This window comes from Aptenodytes patagonicus, chromosome 8 (genome assembly GCF_965638725.1).
Source record: "Aptenodytes patagonicus chromosome 8, bAptPat1.pri.cur, whole genome shotgun sequence".
NCBI lineage: Eukaryota > Metazoa > Chordata > Aves > Sphenisciformes > Spheniscidae > Aptenodytes > Aptenodytes patagonicus.
The window spans coordinates 24500143-24519159 of record NC_134956.1 but is presented as its reverse complement, the minus strand read 5'-3'; the positions used below and the strand labels follow the sequence as shown (position 1 = coordinate 24519159).

The 19017-nt window shown below is 49.5% G+C and overlaps 1 protein-coding gene across 2 annotated transcripts in view; it reads right to left on the bottom strand.

Annotated features, from left to right (window-relative positions):
* Positions 1–16059, bottom strand: part of LMCD1 (LIM and cysteine rich domains 1) — a 34176-nt gene extending 18117 nt beyond the window's left edge. The window contains exon 1 of one of the 2 annotated variants that reach the window (XM_076346710.1): positions 16019–16059. In XM_076346710.1, coding sequence (XP_076202825.1) covers positions 16019–16045 — 27 coding nt within the window. In that variant the 5' untranslated portion in view covers positions 16046–16059. Of the gene's footprint in view, positions 1–15394; positions 15511–16018 lie in introns of those variants that run through there. The other variant, XM_076346711.1, reaches the window with a different exon arrangement.
* Positions 16060–19017: the final 2958 nt, after the last annotated feature.

Genomic DNA, 19017 nt, shown 5'->3' with positions numbered 1-19017 from the left:
ACCTCTCACCCTGGGAATTCATAAAAATAAGTCTTAAAAATGATCTTAACATGCACACACACTCCCCCCTGCCTCTAATATCCAGAAAAATAGGACATTTGATTCTTCAGCTATGTGCCAGATCTCCAGAACAGATAGAGACATTTAAGTTTCCAGCACAGACCACTTACAATCTTGCCAGTTCTGGAACTGTGCACTAGATATCTACTAACTGATGGGTTTTTTTACTGACCCTGATCTTAATGAGTCAGACAGAAGCTGAGTGTAGGCAAGGGACTATGAATGGTTGTTTATTTAAAATACAAACATCTGGATTAAATAAACTCATTTGGAGAAGTTTCATTACATATGAGGGGAAAGCAAAGGGAAAAGTGTTGTCAGGAGTAAGAACCAGTATGTAACCCCCCAACAAGACAACCTGATGCTTCAGACTCCACGTGTCAGTGCAGGAACTCAGTCATTTGGGGGTTGCCACCAGCCTGTGACCTCCACAGATACATAAACCCAGCATTTCACTTTATTACTTCAGTGTTAACAAGACCCTTTCTGGGTCATTTATTCAGCCTGGTAATTTGTTCCACTTGTCAAATATGACTTCTGCTTCATGTCCCAGGTCCAATTTTACTCTTTACTCAATCTGAACCCCGTGGAAGTTCCCTACTCAATCAGTATTCTCCAGAACACCCTTGTACCTGCTCTCCAGAGCAGGCTGGCACTACCCATCACCCCAGTTAGCTGGAGGATCTGTGTCCAGGCTGCTGGATCTGTTTTAGACACCCACCCAACTCCAAATGCTGCCACACAATGGCTCGGGCATGACTGTCCATTGCCAAGGGCAGGGTGAGCATCCTAAAGCCTAACAGCTGGCAGAGCTGGGATCAAACGGGTGGTGCCCCACACCACCATGGGCCGAACAGCCAGCTTAGATGGATGTACAAGTCCCACAAGTGCTTCCAAACCGAGGGGCACCCTGCAGCACAGGCCATCTCTGTAAGGCTTACCGGACCAGCTGAAGTGGGGCAGGCTGCACCTTTCCACCTGCTGATCCAGCACAGCACCTCTGCCAGCACCCTGGGAACTGCTTTTGGACTTCTACTGTTGTCTTACCACGGTTACACATTTACTCAGCCCAAATACAGTAAAATGGATCACATTTAACACAGCAAAGTCTCAGCCCTTATCTTAAACTGCCATTATCATTTCACTTGAAGAACAAGCCCATTAGCATCAACAGGTGATCCTTGCCTTTGGGTTATACAACAAAAGCTGATGATCCATTTCCTTAACACAAAACTAAACAAGTCCTAGCCCTGATCTTTGGCCACATACAGCTTCAGACACGTGCTGAAGACTAGTCACCAGCCCTCCCATTTGTGCACTGCTCTAGCCAGGACCAGACCACATGCCTTTGCAACCAGGAGCTCCAGTTCTCCTTGGAAACTCTTGTTTGCAGGTGTCAGTGGCACGACTCACTGCTCCTCACCATGCAAGCTAGCTGTGAGTCTGAAGCTATGGGAAAACATATGGGGGAAATGATGCAAAAATTGAGAGGCTCTTCAAGGCAACACATGGCTCCTGAGATGACTCGTTTTTCCCTACCCTCGGAGGTACAGGTCTCCAGCAGGAGGGGAAGGTGCTGGGATGGCAGCTCATCTCCACCACTGCCTGCAGGGCAGCTCAGGTGGCCCCATGAAGTCACAGGGACATCCCTGTGGCACAGGCAGACCTCGCCAGGGCAGCAGGAGCAGCCTGGGCAAACAGACCTGAGCCCCCTCCACACGGGGACGGGGCACTTATCCACCGACTGCTGCATCGCCTTCCCCTGCCAGCTCAGACCCCTCCGGGCAGTGTCTCCTTGTGATGACTGGAAGCACAGCCACATCTCTGTATTTGGAGGACAGCGTTATTCCTCGCTCCCTCAGAAGTGGAGAGAGGTTTGAGCCACTCATTTCCATCCCTGTGCAGGGGCCAAACATAACAGGCGCCGCTGCCTGTTTTTTGGGCTGCCTGGTCAGCAGGACTTCCTGCCCAGATATGGAGCTTCTCCTCGCAGCTCCGCTCCGGCTCCTCAAATATGCATAAAAGGAGATTTCTTTAAAAAAAAAAAGACACATAAGACACTGCAAAAAACCCAAACCCAGTAAGATAATGCGAAACAAATGCTCCCCAACTATCTTAGATTCCACCTATGCCCAAGCCCATTTGGGAACAACAGTGTTAAACCAGGAGATACTAAAATTTAAGATAAAGAGTTTGAAGACATTTGTAATGCTTTTAAAAAAAAGCCTGTGTCAACAAACTGCTTGGAAGAAAAGCAAATTCTGCTCACCATGACTAGATATACAATGCATTTTAAGATTTCTGTTTTGGCTTTTTTGTCTTATAGCATTCTTGCTATTAAAAGAGAGAAAGCAAGTCAGTGCGGAGGAAATTCTTAGGTAATGAAATGATAGGAAATTGAGGCCATTCTACCCACAAAAATATCTCTGAACAATCCTAGGAATACGCCAGTAATACCATGGTTCACTGTTTTACTGGCCAAAGGCAGGGCCATCCAGACACTGGCAAGTTCGTTCAGTGGTTGGAAAGTAGAAAGCCTATAATGACAAGCGACAAGGAAAAAACCCAAACATGGCTCCATCTTGGTTTAGAGTTTGAGGACTCCTTTGGAGAAGAACACTGAGCTTCCAAGGCAGGTCTGGCGAGATGGACCCCTGGTTAGAAGTTATGAGCAGGTCAGAGTCCAGCTCTACCAGCCTCCTCCATTTGTAACTCAGCTGAGACTTCAGAAGGTTTTTCTGGTGTATCATCACCCTCTGACCAGCCCAGCAGACCTTGGCCAATGACCCTTTGCCAAAGGGTCTACTGAAGCTAGTTTGACAGTTGAGCTTGTTGTGAGGGGACTGTTCTCAATGGCACATGGAGAAAACACTGTTTTCACATCCACATGACTTGAAAATCCTTCCAAGAAGTGGAAGCTTCTTTCCACTCTCCTCACAACCAGTTCAGTGCCAGAGATTTACTACATCCACAAAGAGAAGACTTCAGACTAAGCTTAAGTAAGTGTTTCCCAGTGAATGCTCCTCTAGGAGCAACCATGCCATGCCTAGACTAATGCTACCGGCAAATGGACCAAACTTCAGACAAATGGGCTGAACTCAGACCTGCAGTGCTCAGACACACCAGCTATCACAAGCACAGGCCCTCAGAAACATCTCCTCCCTTCTAGAGTTGCAGCTACACAAGTACTTTCCCCTCTTATGTATAACTGGATATATATGGACACAGAACCCCATCAGCTGCCACGGTTTTCTGGTCTCCACACATCCAGTCTAAAGCTGTAGCAATAAGCAGCTCACTGCCAAAAGCATCAGTAGCAGGATGGCTGCTGAGATCCTCCTGCTGAGATCCTCCTGCAGGCAGTTATGAGCAGGCAGAGGTACTGTACAGTAAGGAAAAGAGTGCCTTGGGATGCATTTAACATCTCTGCTTTGTACAGCCACAGAAGTACGGGGTGGCTCCAGCACCCTGCTCCTGGGACACTCATTCCATGAGACCCAATTGTTTTATGGAGTAGGAGTAGAGGAAATTTAATGTTAACATAAGATTTTCACAGAGCTTACAAGAAGGCCAGTTAGGGAAAGCTAGCATCCTAACATCCTCCACTAATAGCTGCTTTTGCGGAGAGGTTGGTTTATCTCAGGTCCTTGCAGAATCAGGAAGCCCCACTGAGCATGTGTAACACAGATTAACCCACCAAGTGCCACGAGAACCTGTAGCAGTATCTGCTTTCCTTTAAGGACCTTAATGAGTTTGATACATGAGGGGAATCAAGCACAGTAACAGCAGAGCAATATCTAATGCAGCCAAGCATGTGCCTGAGGGGCTGTTTCACTGCCTGCAGCCTGGTCCCCCCCAAGCCAGAGGCACCCACCTTTGCTGAAGAATTTGCTACCGCGTAAGGGAAATGCAGTCATGAGTCTGGCACTTGCTTTTCAGTGATGCTTGATTTTCTTCCTTTTCTTTTGCTATTAGACTGCTCAGACCAGGCTGCTTCCCACACCATCTCTCTTTGGCTATGCACAAGGCACAGCGTCAAGACAGGCTTGATAAATTAGTTTTGACCTCCAGCAGAAGCATGCTACGTGTCATGAGACCACAGCACAGACAAGGGACTTGGTTAAGTGACAAACAAGGTGGAAACAGGAAAGCGGAGCCGGCTCCAGCTGCTAAATCAGTCACTAACAAAAGGATGATAACTGAAGTAAGGAGATCCTTATCTGATCAGGGATGCTTAGACCATACTCCCTTGGAAGACCTTTAGTCCTCTTTTCTCCTGCATATCCACAGGGACCTTGCTCTAATCACAAAAAGAGCTTGTAATAGTCCTGCAGATGGGAAACAAGCACCCTGAAAGGCCAAGGTATCTCCTAGCGGGACGGTTTCACCATTAGCAGCACATACACCATGTACCACAAGAAAACACAGAGCAGCTTCAGCCAGAAGAGGACATCCCTTTGGTCAGCAGCAGCACTGGCCACCACGCCACTGCTGAGGGGGGATGGACCTGTAGTAGGGTCACAAGCCCAGCTGGCAGATTAGTCCGGAGTTGCATCCTCAAGAGGAACTCGGGCCTGAAATAAGGTTCAGAGTTTTGGCAAGTTTGGCCATTGTGGTTATTAATCGAAGGCTGTTGAAGACCCATAAAGCTTCCAAGAGTATACACTCTCCTGCAAGAGTTAGTTTCGTGCACAGCAATGGGATGCAAGGCAGGACTCAATTTGTTTTGACTTGCTGTGCTAGATGCCAGTGGAGAGCACAAGTACTATCAGAGCAGGTTCACGAGGGGGCTGAAGGGTAACCCCACAAGTGTTATTCTTCCCCAGCACTGCTGCATGAGTCACCCGCTGCTCTCCAGCCTCTGAAAGGCTTTTGGGACCAGCTGCTGCAGCCGCAGCTCCAGAAGGGTCTGGTGAAGTGGGGCCCTCCTGCTTCTGCAGAGAGGCTTCTGGATCCTGAAAACACTATTGCACAACACCTTATTTGGAGACTAAAAATGGCAATGGAGACACGTAATTACCTCAAGTATGTTTTCTCCTCCTTTTTAGGAATGGAAGAGGAAAAGCTGGTTTCCAAAAAGTTACTACAAGTTCACAACAGCCCTTCAGAGCCGAGGTCCTCGTTTCACCTCTCCTCACAGTCAGACCGCTCCCCAGCGCCCACGGCAAGTTCAATATAAATCCTTCTGTGCAGCCTCTGGAAGACCCTCACGCAGTCTCGGCATTTGATACCCTACCCCATAAATCATAGCCAGGGCAGAAGAGAGCTTAAGAGAAGCTGAGGGACCACATGAACACTTTGGGTGGGGTTCCTCCAGCTGCAACAAATTTTGGAGATTAACAACTCTGAAAGAGTTCCTTGAACAAAGAAAAAAGGGAAAAGTCATATGATATTCACATGGGTGGGACCAGTTTGCTCAGCACAATTGTTGAGGAGTTTAGGGATATGGATGGATAGCAAATAATTTGTTGCCATTATTTGACTATAATAGAGCTAAGCTTGCATAATAATAGGGAGCTAACTCAAACTTCCTTAAGGATTTCCAATAACTGGAGGGTGTAAGTGTTTACATCTAACAGAAGAGGTATCTACATCACTGTGAGGGGAATGCTGCAAGCTCTGGAAAGTACACCACAAGTTAAAGCTAAGGAGTATTTACATGGGCTGCAGGAGAAAAATCAGCCAATCCCAACAGCAAAATATTAACACATCCAAGGGGCTGTGTTTAAGTTAAAAACAGGAATAAAGCCAGACTCAGTATGTACAGAAAGTCTCTTTGGTTGCATTTTCCTTCCTATTGTGGGTCCAGCAGGGCAGATTTACCATCATTGTTTTATTATACACAACCACAGGTTGCACCCAACTGTCCCTTCTCAGCACGCATGCAGTTGCCTCTCCTCCAGGAAGGGTGGGCTACCTAGCAGCCTGTTTGACCAAAGCTAGGGACTTCTGAACTCTTTGCTCTTAAAAGTACCAGCAGCACGTAAATCATCAGCTACTGGCCAGAAAAAGCTGCTTCTGGCATGCCCAGGGACACGGTGGCACGAGTCTCCCTGGCACAGAGAGCTGGCAAGCCCACCTGCTGCCAGATGACCAAGTGGATGACGGTCATCCAAAGCAGCCCCCCAGCCCCATGGAGACCCTGGGCTGAACTGGGGCACTGCCCTGGCTGCGTCCAACGCTTCCTTCAGAGCGCTTCACTTGGGCAGCAAGGCCAAGTACTTGGGTCAGTGACCTCTGCAAATCCATAAGGCACCAGCTGCAGGGACAGAGCCATCACAGAGACCAAGCCTGGGGTGTTAATGTTATTATGAGATTGCCTTAAATTTAAGGCAAGGTAGGACACTTGTGCTAGCAGTGAAACAGATCCTCTGCTGCTCCCCTCAATTTGTGTAGTAACTAGAACTACTCCATTTCTGAGCTCATACTGTTCTGTATGCTATTGGGAGTCTTTAAGGTATCAATGTTTCAAAACTACTATAGTAAAGGTAGTGCCAAGGTAATATTCACTCTGAACTAACAAGGAACCCATGTCAAATAGTCTCACTCCTATTTTAATTTCCTAATTCAGGCTGAAAAGCAGATGCACTAGAAGAAATAAGATTCTCAGTTATCTGGTCAAATTACCAAGACTGTTCTTCCCTTCAGTGGTTCCTATGCTGGCAAAAGGTTCACTTCAGATGCATTAGACTGATCTCACAGGCGATTGCCTGAATGAGGCCCTTTGATTTTATTCATTTGACTAGCTCTTGTGTATGCATTTAAGTGCAAGGGCAGTTATTGCTAGCACTCCTTAGGATACCAATGTATCACTACCTGCATTTCAGCTCAGCAGCACAGCAATGCTGAAGGCTGAGCTATCCACTACAGCTCGGCATTCACAAGGTGCAATCGAAGTGCATGTCAAAAAAGTCAAACCTCGTTTTTGGTGTAACCTAACTGATGCTCCAGAATTTCAGGTAAACACCAAAGGCACTGAAAACTTGGCCTAAGTGTCCCAGTAGGAAAGGCTGTATACATCTGAAAAAACTCACAGCTTTGTTTAGATATTTAAACAAGTAATTACTTTCAGTCCTAAAATACTGAGTTAAGGTCCTTTTACCATGCAGAAGAGCCCCAGTCAACCCTCTCCTGGGTGGCAGAAACCTCCTTTCAAGAGCTTGGCCTTAAGCACCTTAATTCATGGTTTGGATGGGCAATCTGTCTCACTCAGAACTTTCCTAGATAGTTTTCCCCATCTTGGAAAACCTCTGAATAAATTCCTTGAGGAAGGGGGATCACCTGCTTCTCATTAAACCTGCCTCAAATTTTTCAGGGAAAATCACCCCAAAAAGACATCATTGGAGAGCTGAAAAGTTCCAAAAAGCTCTTTTGTGGAGTTGTTCCTCAGGATCCAGTGCTGAGCATGGGCTGGAGCAAGTGTTGCTCCAGTGCAAGAGGAGCAGCCGCTCATCCAACACCAAGTGCTGGCAAAGACTAAAGATGCAGATGACTTGACCTCAGCTTGCTGCAGGTACCAGCATCAGAGCCAACACTGCCCCAGACTTCTGCTTGGGAGGGCACAACAGCCAGTGATGCCACCCCACTTAACCCATCTTAAATGCACACTAAAAAGCTACTGAGATACTGAAGGAACCCAACAAACAAGCCCTGGGTGATATGAAATACCCATGTCCCAGCTGGAGGACAAGGAGTTCAGCCTGAGTCACCTCAGGGTTTGTTTTGGCTCATCCTCTCATCTGGAACAGATACTCCAGAAGTCTCACATGCAAGAGCCCTGTCTGGTTTCACCGCTCTGCCATTTGTTAGGGAAGATGTTTGCTGCTTCTGCTTATCAAGCAGAGCCAAGGTGTGACATTGGTCTGATGACGTCAGTCTGACACATGTCAGCTCTGCTCTCAGCCCATGGAAGCATCACTCACCCCAGACATACACGATCTGGGAGTTTGCATGCAACAAGGAAGGGGAAGTCAAAGCTAAAGCACTTGGACCAATTAAAGCACAAAAAAAAAATACTAGCTCTAGAGGTGCTCCTGGGGAGATGGATTTTTCTTTCCACTTCGTCAGTGTCAGCTCTAAGGACACTGATACGCCAGAGCAGAAGAGCCATGGCAGCAGAACTGCCGCTCCTGAAGCACACTGACCTTGTCCAACAGTTTTACATACTGGGTATTACACTGCTTTTTTTCGTCTCCTGCTAATGACCAAACATCTTCCTTGACTATACCTGATGTCTGGTGAGGTCCAGTTTCAGGTGTGCTTGGGAGTCAGCTCCCAGTACCGGCACAGAAGAAAACTGTCCAAAACAGCTCGGGCCAGCTGAAGGCCAGGCAAGAGGGCTTACCTCCAGAGTGGGAAACTCAGGGCTGTGCTGGACAAGCTTATCTGGATTTTAGAAGGGGCTCCTTGGCAGTGTCTGCAAGTGGCATAAATTTGTGCAAGGGCAAACAGTTATTTTTAGACATGCATTAATCAATATACACACTTGTTACTATAATTTTGACTGAGAACAGCAAAGGATTGTTTTGATTTGTTTTCTCATTTTCATAGACAGAAAACATCTATTGTAATCATGACCTGAAAGCAATTTGTTTCTCTGCCAGATTCTGAGCAGTTATCCAAGTTACCACACTCACAGGAAAAAAAGTAATCACTTACCAAAGACTGTCTTTCATCTCAAATTCTCTCTATAGGATTTAAGTCATCAGTGAATGAGCTGGTATCATCTGGAATACTGGAAGCACTTACTGATATTACACTTTGTAGAGTAAGAAGTTTGTTGCCTTTTATTTTATCAACATAAAGACCAGGGAAAGGCACCAATATGTGAGAAAACTATTTCAATGGAGCTGCCAGATCTCAACCTACAGGATGACAGAGATACAACAGAACCAGAGCCTCTGCAAATATCTCACTCTTCCAAGAGCACATAGTTGGCAGCATTCCTTTCTCCACTAACAATGTGTGAATTAGTGATAAGAGAAGGGCAAAGTTTGAAAAATAAGATGAACAGATTTTTCCACAAGCAAGACATAATTAAGATCAAGTGTCTGAAGCACTAAGACCAAACCAAGCTGTGAGTGGGTGTATGGAATGGGAAGAACTCACCCAAATTTAATTAAACAGCAGCTGTGCTGAGTTCCAGAGTGCTCAGGTAAGTGTCTGATTGTAATCATCAGTTGCCCTCACTGAGCCAGCTTTGTCCTTCCCACCTCCAGCACAAGGAGAAGGTGCTGAACTACCATTCGGAATGGGGGTCCCTCAGTACACCGACATGTTGCACTTCAGGAGCTGCTTCCATCAAATTTCTGTACACCACACCACTGATTTAGTCCTCCTAAATATCTTCTCAGCTCTACTATTCACATTTTACAGCTGAGGAGGTCGAGACACAAGAAAGCTGAAGATGTGCCCAAGGGCACAAAGGCATTGCACAGCAGAGCAGATGAAGGGCAGAGGCATGCCTGGGCCACCCACCCCTCTCCTTCACCCCGTCCTTCCCGCGCTGCACCTTCACTGTATCAGCTCCAAGTTTTCCATAGGATCTGGCCCCCTCCAAAATCTCAGAAGGCCCATCCAGCTGTGCAAGAATGCAAAAAACATGGCTTAGGCATGGAGTGTTTAGGAGGAGAGGTGTAGTAAGTTAGCAGCCCTCTGACAGCTACTGAGAAGATGTCACACCAGCCTCTGGGGCTGTAGGTCTGTGTTTCCATCCTAGATGTCCACATCTGGAACAAGTACTTTAAACTAGGAGAAATACTGCTCAGTTACTATATCCCGATGCTCTGGATTAAGACACACGGCTGATGGAGCCGGCTGGCTGTCCTCCTGCAAACTCCCTGTTGCAGCTGGCACTTGTGGATGCTCTTTGGTAGTCCAAGCAGACTGGCAGCACACACGATAGGAACACACGGGATGTTTTTTCCCACTGGAGCTTCATTATCTTGACACAAGTTACCCTCATATAGAGGGAAAAATAAGGTGAGGTGCTTTTGGGCAACACGTTTCCAGGTCTTCAGAAAGAGCAAATGAGTAAGTCAGAGTTCGTTTTGTAGCTGGTGATGCCCTGAACCCTAACACAGAAGCTGAAGGGCTGTGCTACCTCAAATACTGGTAGGCCATGGGCAACCAGCCACAGTACTTTTGGGTAAGTTTGCTTTCCTATGTTCCTCTGATAAGACAACAGTAGATTTTTTCTTCCTGACAGGTTCCTTCCCATTGAAACACTATCTGGAATAATTTACTAAAGACTATGTAAAACCTAATCCTGACAGAATTTAGCCCATTGTCTGAGTAGGTAAGGCAATAAACCCCCAGCATTTAAACCTTCCAACAGCCATGTACAACTGTGCTAGAGATTAATGATATTTGCACAGCAGTTTGTACACAACAGCCACCCAGCTGCTTCAGTGCTTCTCTTAACCAAGGCTGTAACATTGCAGGCAAAAGCAAAAGTTCCTTTCCTGGAAGCATGTATTTTTGCATGTTTGAAAGATACAGCTAAGAGCATCCACAATTAAGTACTAGCAGAACAACCACCCTTTTTATTTTCCTTATTTCCTACTACTCAGCCATCCTCCTCCATTTCCCTAGTATTTTTATTTGCACTGTTTGACTTTCAAGTGAGCCAGGCAGCATGCACTCCTGTTCACTAGTGCCCATTTAATTCTCTGGGATCACCCACCCCCTCGGCACAAGGAAGAACAGGCTTCCCTCTCCCTTGCCTCTGATCAATTCAGAAGAGCCATTCCTGAACAGGTTTGAGATATTGCACCTAGTGAGCTAAACATTAACAATTTAGGATGCCTTATCTGTCAGCAATTAAGTCAAAGCTGCTCTTCATTTCAGTTGTATCAACTGCTTTTAATGCACTTTCTATTTGACCCATGAAAGCACAGAGGCCAACATGCAGAGGAGCGCAAAACCAGCAAATCCAGCAGGAGGAAATTTGAGTCCCCCATTGTAGGGGGAAATAACTGATCTGGAGCAGTTCAGAGACTTTAAATAACTGAAGGGACGAAGTCAAAGGGTTTGCAGTAGGCAAGATGGTAAGAGTATGAGGAGTCAGGCTGGTTACCAGCATTAGGAAACTCTTGGTCTTCCGAAAATTGCAAATAGCTGTCCTGAAATCTTTCCCTTTCTCCGAGCCCCATCTTTAAGTGGAGCAATAGCTTCAAGCAAGGACATCTGAATACCTCTTTTCCTGAATGGCTGAAATACAATATTTCCTTTTTAAAAAAGAGAAAAAACTCAGCCTAAACAAACACTCCAGACACTGCCTCCCTGCAGGACAAGAGGGATTTTGTAACTTGTAAATTGTATTTTATGGGGCTTGATTTTAGCTCTGAGTCCAAGTCCCAAAATAAGCTCTTTAACCCATGTGCTGCTTTATGATTTCATATCTATAAATACTTGTTCAGAGCTACGCAGGTTTCTGCATTAAGATCAACATCTGTTTCCCCATGACAGCTGCTGCAGCGCTTCCTCCCTTGGGCTCCAACACAATGACGCTGTTCTTGGAGCAGGGATTTCGGACCCACAAGTACACACCACCTTCCAAACAGGGGCACACGGGGTGATACAGTCGTCTCCCCGGGCCATCAGCCATGTATAACCTGTCACCGACACAGGGACCAAACCCCTTGTCCATTGAGAGAAGGCTTTACAGAGAAGGCACCAACTTTTCATAATGAAACTCTGAACTTGTGCTAATGGAGACTATAACCAAAAATCATGAACCTGAAAGAAGTCCGCAAGGGATAAATAACTTTCTGCAGTCTAATTGTTAATAATTGAGGTCCAACTTTCAACAGCAGAGATGAAATTGCTTGTACAGTTCCTGACAGTGTTTACACAAATGAGCACTAGCATGTTTAAATGACTAACGCGATGGCTTCACAGGCACGCTCACTGCAATTACAGTGCTTGTCATCTTTATCACCGCATGCCCAAATTGCTTGAAAGTGGTTTTGGACAGAACAGATTTCACAGATGTGTCCTGCAGAAGACGACTTCTGGGTATAACCCCCATTATTTGGGAGCTCAGTTCTTCCCCTGCGAAGCCAGCCATCTGCTCGAGCGCTGCGGAGGATCGCAGAGTCCTTGTCATGCTGAGAGGAAAAAACACAGCTAGGGATTCAGCCCAAGTATGCTGTACACCTCCATCAGGTGATACAGTTTATGAAAAAAGGAGTGAAAAAGCTGAGTCTCCAATGTATTCCTCAAGTTTTCTAAAAAGCTCTAAATTGTTGGACTTTACAAAGGACAAGTTCCCAATCCTTAATAGTGTTCCCATGTACATCTACAGATACAAGCAGAGGAGTCTTCAAGTGTCCAGATACATTGCTGATGGAGAAGGGAGGCTTCTGCCTCCCTCCGAGACCCCACGTCACCCAGACCCCTGCATACACTGGGGCTGATTTATCACAGCAGCAGCGATGCTTTTTTCCTGTCCTACAGTCTGTCTGCTTCGGATGTTTGCCAAAACCCATGCTAAAGAACTTAAGAAAAAGTTAAAGAACCAAAATTTGTATTAACTGAGTAAACTTCACCTTGGCTTTGAGCAGTGCTTTTAGCTTAGTGGGTTATTTTCTGCTGACAAAAATGGACTGAATTTAGTGAGAACAGTACACAAATCCTGCTGCCTGCACAGTCCAGCTGAACCAGCTCCAGTAACGCACAAAATGCCAGCCACCACACTTTATCTTTGTTTTGGGTTTTAACTCTCCATTTAGAATTAAATCTAAACAACCCATTTGCCAAACAGAATGCCGTCCCACTCATGCTGTTTTAATTTCCTCAGAAAGAATCCCATAATACACTAGGCAAGACATCAACAATAATTAAACCCAACAGTGATTGAAAATCAAATTTTCAGGGCCTTGCAAGAAGCCCTAATGAGTTCCAGACTTGCCTTCCCCGACTTGCTCAAACTGGTTGTACGACACTGCCAAGCCAAATTAAAATTTGACAGTATTCCACCCCATGCCCAGAAAAAGTGCCCTTCTCCCGATTCAGGAAATTAAACAGCCGTCTACTGAGAAGACGCCCATTTGTCTTTGGACATATATTATTCAGACAGTGATCCAAGGTCTGTATTATTTTTTTTCCTTGTTTTTACTATGTCATTTCATATCCCTTTTGAAGTGCAAACTAGCTGGGACTTTTCCTTTTTTATACTACCATGCCCGGTTCCAGTTCAGGTGACAGGAGACAGGCAGCGTGTCAGAGGAGTTATGCAGACACAGGGCATCACACCTCCCTCGCCCCACGCAGGGGGTGTTACGCTCAGCACTGCCTGCCCATGAGCAGATCTCATAGCAAAACTACACCCTTCCACTGCAGACAGTTTGTGCTATTCCCTTCACAGATTTTAGCGAAATTGCAGTTAAAGACGAAGCCTTGTCCTTCACCCTTCCACCAAGGGGAGCTACATATCCAAGCACAGAGTTTGGAAAGGCTCTGAGGGTTTCTGCCATTTGCAAGTCTTTCAGGTGCCTTGTAAGCCCTCTGACGTACCGCTGTGCAGCCTCACTGCTCCATCCCCTGTGGATGATGCTCGAGAAGCTCCTGGGAGATGGGTCTAGTGCAGAGACAGCTTTGCTGGGGTGTATTTCTGCTCCATGGCAGACTTGCTTAGCCCTCCTTGCTGCCCATGTCTAGCCCTGCTTCTCCGCTCCCTCCCACACGGGACCCCCCCGCCTGGGGCTGCTGGCAGGGGCTTTACCCTGCTCAGGACCCCCAAGCAGCGCTCTGGACGAGGCAGGAATTGAGCTGCTGTGACAAAACCAGATTGACCACAGGCCAAACAGCATGCAACCCACAGCTGCAGTTGCCCATGAAAAAGGGTCAGTTTTCACTCTTGTGGCATCGATCTTCACTCAGTGCCTGGTAAGAGCTTCCCGAGGGCCTCCAGTTGGCATCCAAAGGTGCCCTCACCACAGAAGCTGTGGCAACCAGGACCCTATGGACATGCCCGAGGGTTATCAGCAACAGGGACCTGCTGGCAGAGGACACATTGCTCTGAGTCTCTGGGGACGACACACCAGAGGAGGCCTTCCTGGCAGGTCCTTGCTGAGCCCTGGCCACCCCCGCATCCCTGTGGGGACAGGGTCACCCCACAGTGCCGCACTGGGGGAGCCTGCCCTCAACAGCAAGCAGAGACAGGGTCCCTGCAGTGGGCAGCCAACTGGGTCAGCAGGGACAGGGAAGGTGGGCAGAGCTGGAAGGAGGAACCCCCGCACTCCCACCCAAGGATCAGGTATTTCAAGCAAGTCACACAGAGAGCGGGAACATTGCACTGCAGAGGGGAGCCCAGTGCAGGGCACAGCCCCGGTCACCCAGACTGCAACACAGACAGAAGCCCCGCTGCCAAACACCAACATTTGCCCAGGGTCACCTGCAAGGAGCATCCAGTTTTCCACAAAACCCAGCAAGTAGTTTTCCTTGGGATCCAGCAGCAGCGCAGTTCAAACCTAATAGGATAGAGGGAGCTACACCTCGACGACAGAGACAGGCTGACCTTCCCATCCCGACAGTCAGGGAGGGATTTCCAAGGACAGCGCTGGCAAGAAACTTCTCACAGAAGTTCATCGCAAAGGGTGCCATACCCCCAGGGAAGGTCTGGAGGAGCCCCTGTGCCCTGGCAGTCCCACCGAGGCCAGTCCCAGGGCACAGAACGCTGGCACTGCCCAGTCGGGGCCATCTGGCATCAAGAGATGGGATTACAACAATGTGGAAACCGAGAAGTGCTGACATTAGGTGTTTAACTCATCTCCTAATTATGCAGTGACAAAGGTACAGCAAGTAAGGTCGTAAGAGCAGCTGTTCCCTGACAACCCATTCCACACTTTTTTTTTATTTAGCAATTAAAATCCCTTCCATTCAGCTTAATGCCATGCCAAGAGGGCATTTCAGTTATTCTGGTTCTTTTGCTCATCAAAAGACACTGTGGCAGAGGTCTGGGATTTCCTGGGGAAAGCAAGCCTTTGACAGCCTGAGCACAAGGAGTGAACACCTTCCACAGGGTGTAAGAGGAGACACACAATTCCCCCCAAGGACACAAGCTCAGAGCAGCGGTGGTCAGAGTCTCATGCAAGTTAATTTAGACAACAAACCATTGCTTTTCCAGCAAAAGCTTTGCTGAAGTAGATTTCTTGTATAGAAATAAGAACAAGCCCAGATGCATCGTTGGACACTGTGGCTGGGCAGACCCAGCACGTGCCTGCGTGGCCGCAACACACAGCCAGATTTGCCCTATTGAGATACAGCAAAAATTTAAGTACTTCAAGGATTACTTTTGTCCGCTCTTAAACCTGAGTATTTAATAACTCACACAATAGCCATGCTCTGGGACATTCCTCCTCTTTGCATCTGCTGCTTCAGTTCCTTACTCAAAACCAGCGTCACAACAGTCGCTGGGTGAGTTTTGCTCCATAGGACTCCAGCGAGCTTTGAATCAGGCCCCAAAAATACAAGGAAAGAAATAAATGGGAGCAGACTGCCACCGTAACACTCGCTGTTAGGTGAGCGTTTACCGCTCCGACCCGAGGGGGCTCCGCGCCTCCCCCGACTCAGCGAAACGTTGGAGCGAGCACAGCCGCTGGTGCAGCGCGGGCTGCCGCGGGGTAGAAGACAGGAGGTGAGGGGACAATGGGGGAAAAAGAAAAAAAAAAAGACAAAAATGAAGCTTTACAGCCCTGCCGGCGACCGCGGTCCCCAGGTGCGCGCCTGTCCCTCCCCCGCACGCAGCCTAACGCCGTTTCCCAAAGACGCAGCCGCTTCCCGGCACCGCGTAGCCCCGCCGCCGGGCTCCCCCGAGCGGGCACGGAGCGCCCAGAGAGGAGGGAAAGGGAAGAACCACCCCACGGGGCGCCCGGGTCGGTCGGTCAGTCGGTGGGTCGGTCGGTCGGTCGGTCCGTCCCCCGGTCCGTCCCCCCGCCCGGCGGCGCGGACCCACCTTCTGCACGCCGGGGCTCAGCTCCATCCCGCGCCGCGCCCGCCGCTCGCCCGGGCTGCGCCGCCCGGCCGGCGCCTTTCATTGGCGACCGCGGCTGCCCCGAGCCGCCCTCAGCCAATCCGCCGCCGGCACCAAACTTTCCTGTCCAATGGAGTGCGGCGGGGCGGGGCGGGCTGGCTAACGCGCGCACGTGTGCGCGGGCGCGGCGCTCCGCTCCTCTCCGCGCAGGGCAGCGCGGGGGGCGCAGGGCAGCGCGGGGGGGGGAACAGGGCAGTGCGGGGGGCACAGGGCAGGGGGCACAGGGCAGTGCGGGGGGCGCAGGGCAGCGCGGGGGGGAACAGGGCAGGGGGCACAGGGCAGCGCGGGGGGGCACAGGGCAGTGCGGGGGGCACAGGGCAGGGCAGTGCGGGGGGGAACAGGGCAGGGGGCACAGGGCAGCGCGGGGGGGCACAGGGCAGTGCGGGGGGCACAGGGCAGGGGGCACAGGGCAGCGCGGGGGGGCACAGGGCAGTGCGGGGGGCACAGGGCAGGGGGCACAGGGCAGCGCGGGGGGGCACAGGGCAGCGCGGGGGGGCACAGGGCAGTGCGGGGGGGCACAGGGCAGTGCGGGGGGCGCAGGGCAGGGGGCACAGGGCAGCGCGGGGGGCGCAGGGCAGCGCAGGGGGCGCAGCCCAGCCCAGCCCAGCCCAGCCCCCTCCCGCAGCGCCCGAGGCTTTAAAAAAAAGGAGAGGACAAAGAAAAAAAAAAAAATAGTGTTTTTAGGTGCTCCCGCCCCAAAGCGGCGGTGCCGGGGAGGGGTGCGGAGGGGAGGGGATGGGGCCCGCGGCCTGGGGATGCCCGAGTGGTGTGCGGGCCCGGCCGGGGTGGAGGGAGCTGGCAGCTCTCAAGCCAGGTCGCCTTTCTTGGCTGGGCTGGGTCTGTCCAGCTGTCCCACCGTCCTGCTGTCCCGCCGTCCCAGGCTCTGACACCAGGCATGGGGAAAAGGATTTCCCAAATCGGAGAGGAACGTGCTGGGGCAGTTCATCACAGGAGACAGACGTGGAATGTTTTTAGCAGAAGAAACTGTCCGAAATCATGTTTCTCTTGCTATTTCAATGTATGTTACACGTTGAATGATCATCTATTGCCTTTTGGGGTTTTTTACGTGAAATGGCAAGGTCTTCTTTACAGCTTTCAGCAAACATTCCTGCCTTGGCAGGGAGGTCCAGCACAACGCCCCTTTGTGCAGGTGAGGGTAAGAGGGCTCCACATGCTCCCGCTCCCAGCTCTCTCACCCCATTCCCCCTTTCCACTGTCCCCCGCTCTTCTCCCCTCCTCATTGTGCCTGAGTCCAGGAAAAACCCGTGCTGAAATATAGCAGAAACCAGGATCCAACTGCCTCCTTATGTTCCGTGATCAAAGCAGAACTACCAGGAGCAGGGAACACAACCACAGCTCGGGACTGAACTGTCTCTTTATGACTGTAACTTTAAAAAAAAATATTCTAAACTCTTGTGTTGATTTAATACTTCACACGGTGGTACATTTTTCTGAGATTTCTTGCATGCATTCCCGCAGAGAAAGGAAGCGGATACCCCAGGCTCATGTTGACCTGTGTTCAGTTTCTGAGGGCGCTTCACAATTGGGTTATGTCCCTTTTGCTGATCTGCTTCCGCATGTGACCCCTGCAGGGTTTATTAGAGCTCACATTGCATTTTGTCCCCAGCACCTGGATATGCTTTTCCAAAATGAAGGAATACAATTTACAGCGGCCGTGTGGAAAGGAAAATGAGTGAACGGCGGCGAAGGCTGGTACCTCACTGGGAGGAGACTGGGAATGCAACGCAGGCGCCTGTATTTCCCATCTTGTGCTCCAGCCACGCTCTGCTTTGCTTCCTACATGGTTCCTCAGTTTGCAGAAGAAGATAAGGACTTTCTGCTGCTTCCAGCTATGGGTCGCTGCAGAGAGGGGTAAATCTGGACGGTGCCTCAGGGGGAGCCGAGTCGCTGAATTCTCCAATCGCGCCTCAAAATCAGCCAGGGACAGTGATGACATCCTTCTACAGCTGGTGAATGCCGGGGTCTCCTCTGCAGCCCTGTGCCATGCTGGGCGCTCTCCCTCTCCGGCGCAGGACTGAGCGGTCAATGCCTCCCAGGATCCAGCCCAGGGAGAAGGGATTCACTGTTCAAGAGAAATAATTGGGAAGGAGCCGTGTAGGTAATACTGGCCTGATACAGCAAACAGGCCAAAGGCATCAGGGGCTGGCGACCCCCCCGGAGAGCGGGAATGTGCCCTGACCCGCGGAGCGAATGTCTGATTTTTCAGAAGAGGTATTTAAACAGCCTCAAAAAAATCTGGGTTAAAAAACAAAGGCAGATGAGAAATTCTGGAGAGATAAAGTCCCTCTGGGGAGGGTGTTTGAACCTGACCTTCCAGAGGCATTCTGGGAGCGAGCAGAGGGAACGGCACAGGGATATTGTTTTTCAAACCCATGCCATGAAGGGCTTGGCAGCCCCAGGAAACATTTGAAATGGCAATGGGGTGACATTATCTCACTCTCCCAATGCACACACGCACATGGCAACCTGGGAAATAGGAAAGAACTTACAAAGGGATTTCTGGGAGCCACAAGGCACGGGGTGACGGGCCAGCACCCGGCAGGGAGCTGCTGCCCAGCCCCAGGGACAGCTGAGGCAGGTCCTCCGACAGCTCCCGCGCTCGCCCGGAGCCGAAAGACGCGCTTCGGACAAGCGTGGAGAAAAAGCAATCTGTTTGTGGGTGACGAATCCATGTTGCAGGGAGACATTACATGTAGAAGTGCTGGTTCTGGGTTTTTTTTGTTTCTTGCTTTTAGTTTTAAATAGCAGTTGTAAAGGTATGCACCAGCACGCTCCGGATGCCAGGGCAGTGACCAGGCTCTCCCCGTGCAGCGAAGGCTTTTCATCAGCATGGAAACAATGCTTGACACAGCGCATAATAAGGCTCTATGATTTCTTACTATTGGAAGATAATAAAACCA